This window comes from Volvox carteri (genome assembly GCF_000143455.1).
Source record: "Volvox carteri f. nagariensis unplaced genomic scaffold VOLCAscaffold_183, whole genome shotgun sequence".
NCBI lineage: Eukaryota > Viridiplantae > Chlorophyta > Chlorophyceae > Chlamydomonadales > Volvocaceae > Volvox > Volvox carteri.
In genome coordinates, this window is record NW_003307726.1 from 35369 (window position 1) to 39542 (window position 4174).

Below are 4174 nucleotides of genomic sequence, written 5' to 3' on the forward strand. Positions count from 1 at the left end.
ATATATACATATATACATATATATGTATACATATATATACATATATATGTATATACATATATGTATATATGTATGTGTGTGTGTGTTGCTTCTCATGCTCTCTTTGGGCCTGTATGTAGGCATGAGTTTGCCACTCATAGGGAATCCATATCGTTAATGTCCCCCTGTTGGCATCAGTGCTGGGCCGGTCTTAGTTGTAGCCGCGCTTGTTGAGTTTGTGCGTGCTGGTACGGACCACTCGTTCTTTCTTTCCAGGCCTGTGTCTATTAAAGCGACAAGCGATGTGCCCTTTCGCTCGGTTCTTTGCTTTACGATGTGCGATCGCATCCTGCCGGCCTAGCAGCAAGCGAACCCTGGGCGACCAGGTTGCAACTGGCCCAGCAATTGCCCGAAATGTTGATGAGCCAGTGTTAGGTGCCTGCTTTTGCCTTGTTTTCTATCCTTCGCGTTCCAGTCTAATTTTGCTTTAAGTCTGGCGAAATTATTAGGCTTGAATGAAAAGTTTTCGTTTCAGGGGATTACGTGTACCGTAATGATACGATTCTTTTGTGATACGTGTTTTGGGGAAGGCCCAAAATTAACGCTGAAATTATTTTGATGATATGCAATTTTGGGGACGGTCACGAGAAAAATCTACAGTTGTGATACACTTTTGGTGACGGCTCCAGGGCGTCCCGCGGGCGTGCTCACGCTTCGCGCGCTTACGCTTCAGCCTGCCCTGAGCTCAATGGGAGCATTGGTGTCGAGCTTGGGTAAAAGGCTAGTAAGCTTAAGCTGTTTAGGCGCCATTCTGAGCGCGCTTTCTGAGGGTGGGCCTGTAAGCTAAATTTCTTGTCCGATCAACTTAGGGGTAAAAGACGAAGATAACTACAAGCCAACAGCGTCTTCTGGAGGGCTTTTACTGTTGGTCGATACCGTTAACACGGTGTACGACACATTTATGACGGCCAGTTTGGTGATGCCCATAACATTTTGCCTAAGACCTTTTTCCACTGCTATGCATTTGGGGACGCCATACCAATTGCGTGTCACCAAAGAATCGTATCATTACGGTATCTGCATTAGCAAGGTCGGCGTGACGGTCCCGAGCCGAATTATAAAGCAAACTGGGAGTATATATCGACCATTTATTTACGAGCTATATATTATGTTGCCACAATCTATAATAAAGCTATTTAATTTACAGACGGAAGCAGGAGCTACAAACCAAAGACAAAATGATCGTTAAGTTGCCTTCGGTTGCAGTTTTCCCGATCGGTGCCATCTGGGACATAGCTTACATGTCCTCGGTAAATATTAATCAATTATGGTAGAACGGTTGACGCAAGTGCTACGTGAATCCATGAACCCGGGAGTCTGAACCCGGGTCTGGATCCATCATTCCAGCAACTTCAGGCGACGCCATTTGCTACAAAAACGAAAGGAACGCCTTTGCTAGAGGGTTCCCCTCCCACATCGCTGCTGCCAGGTTCCCGTCCTTGCAACTGCAGCTCCATCAAACCTGGAGTTTTCTTCACAACAGTCATCATCGTGCTTCGAACCTCCCGAGCTCCCAACCATCAACACCACCTCCAGGCCCCATTGAGGCCCCTCCACATGTGTACGCTTGCACGACAGTGATGTGACGGAACGTTCACCATACCAAACACGTAGGTGAGCCGCTGCATGTTCCTCCACGGCTTTCAGCTCTTAGCCAGGTTCGGCCCCAACATACCGCCCGCCTCCAGCGCCGCGGCCGCCAGGTCCGAGCCCTTTACGCCTCCACCTCTACCCACACCCCCTGTCAGCTCCGCGCCACACAACAACACGCGGGCACGTTCCCGGTCGTTGAGGCGGCGGCCCAGCTCTGCCTCCTTAAGACGTAGCGCCAGCTGGCCCACATCCGAAACGTACTGTGACACAGATGATAGGGCGACACGGGGGAAACGGGTGGCGGGTCGATCAAAAACGCGGGTCAATCAAGCACAAAGAAAGCATTGATCCTCCCCCCCGTCCTCGTTTACCCCCATGACATTCTCATTTCCTCGTCCACTCCTGAACGAACCGCAGGTGTCTGTATGTCTGTCCCCCTAAACCCTCCAATCAACTAACCTCAAAAATCCGACCGGTCACGTACCCAACACCCCACCCATTTCCTATCGCCTCCCATAGCCCCGCCGCCCAAGCACCCACCTACCACCCACCCTATCTCAGCGACTCCCTCCACATTCCCCCTTCATTTGAGCAATTTGCAACCCCACCCGCACCTCCACTACTACTGACTCAATCACCTCACGTACCCAAGCAATCCATCAGCACCTGACAGGCACAACCCCACCACCACACTACTACATTTTTCCTCCACACTCTTCACTCAGCCGCTATCTTACCCTGCTATGGAGACTTTCATTCCAGTGCCCCGGGCCCTGACCCACCTTTCCGCCCGCGAGGTCGTTGTCGTAGGTCCGGTTCTCGCCCACCCAGTTCTGCACGGGGTCCGTCCAGCCGCGAGACTCGATGAACAGCGGGTTGTGCAGCGCTGCCTCCATCTGATCGAACCAGCGCAGGCCGCCAAAGGACGCCAGGTAAAAGTTCTTCATGCGCTGCTTGTCCCACTCCTCCACCTCCATACGCCGAAGCTGCGCGGCCGTCATGCGGCGCTTCTCCTGGTTGACTTCGTCTGTGATGTAACCGGGCAGGCAGGCAGGGGAAGAACAAAGAAAAAAACGGATCTAGCACATATATAGCGTTGCAGGACAGGATGGCAAAAGAGCGCGGAGCGGGGAGCGATAAATATGTGACTGATCAAAGTACAGGGGAGGATCGATGGGGTCTAAATACAAGAGAAAATATAGGGAGGAGAAGAGACGTGGGAGAAGACGTCGAGCGACACAGCTGACGTGTCGCGCGTGTGCACAGGTATTCACACACGAGCAAACGCATGCACATATATACACAGAACGCATCGTCTCGCCCATTTGTACACCCGCACGGTCGCACCTGTGACCAGGCCATCGTCGACGTCCTTGACTGCCTTGTCCCAGTCCTCCTGAAATTGCTCCCGCCAATTAGGCCCCAGCAGGGTGCGGTAGTACAGCTCCACCGCCTCCTCGGGGGGCAGTCGCCGCATGCGCACATCCAGACTGCGGCTGTGGTCCAGAGTCTTCAGAACGCGGTGAAGAACAAACCCTAGGAGGACAGAGGAACACAATCAGGGAGGGAAACTCAAGACAGTGTCATGATGGGAAAGGTGCGGCGACGTGGCGTGGCAGTAGGGATTAAGAAATGGACAGTCTGGTTTCCACCTGGCGGGGGGGGGGCCCAGCAAGGGGCCAGCAAAGGACGGGAGATCGCGGGGCGCGGGGTCTGCTTGAATGGTGATGGTAAAAAGTACACGGCGGGAAGGCAGGGGTGAAACAAAGGGCGTGGGATCCACAGAAAACATCTGCTGGTTGGCTAATGCGTGAATGAGATGCGCGAGAGCGACATCACAACTGGTTGCATCGTATGACGCATCCCTGGTCTGGCCCCCAGACTCCGCCACAGAACAGAGAGCACGGCATCAGATAACCACACCCGGACCGGAACGTCCAGAACGCGAATGCGGGGCGGGGAAGAGGTTTCGGAGAGCAGGAGGACGAGCAGAAAGAAGGGGCCAACGGGTGTGTTGTAGTATCCTGGGTATCACGGGATCTGTCATCCGCCGATCGGCTCTTTTCTGAAAAAGACGTGACACAGCAGGGTGCCAGCAGCTGCTGGACTTCATGCATTCGACCGAGGCTAAAGGGGGAGGCGGGGGTCGTGGGACGAGTTACCACGGCATGTTGGGCTGATCCCTGCGTTCTGGAGTCAGATACAACTGGAAAGGACGGGAAGGGCGAGATCGACGCAACTGTTAATCCCGATCCATAACAACAATTTCCGCGCCCCGACCTCGAGGGTCATCTCTACTAGCGACCTACTAATGACCTGCCGGACCCCTGGCCGCAACCCGCCCTTCAGACACCCAAACATGTGTATGCTTGCTTATCTTTTTGTAAGATTATGTCATCAGCAGCGAATTTGATGTTCAGGACGAGGAATGATGTATCATCATGGCAACCGACGGGACGACTCCATTTCGACACACAGCTGTGGGAACTGGAATTGGGAATTGAATGCCACAGCCACCGCGAAATCTCAATCAACCCACTCA

General features: G+C 53.3%; 1 protein-coding gene across 1 annotated transcript in view; it reads right to left on the reverse strand.

The window, feature by feature from the left end:
• Positions 1–1682: 1682 nt before the first annotated feature.
• VOLCADRAFT_108604 (uncharacterized protein) overlaps positions 1683–4174 on the reverse strand; it is a gene marked incomplete at both ends in the record, with an annotated part of 3071 nt that continues 579 nt past the window's right edge. Inside the window, 3 exons of the mRNA XM_002959367.1 lie at positions 1683–1892; positions 2415–2659; positions 2980–3168. Coding sequence (XP_002959413.1) covers positions 1683–1892; positions 2415–2659; positions 2980–3168 — 644 coding nt within the window. The remainder of the gene's footprint in view (positions 1893–2414; positions 2660–2979; positions 3169–4174) is intronic.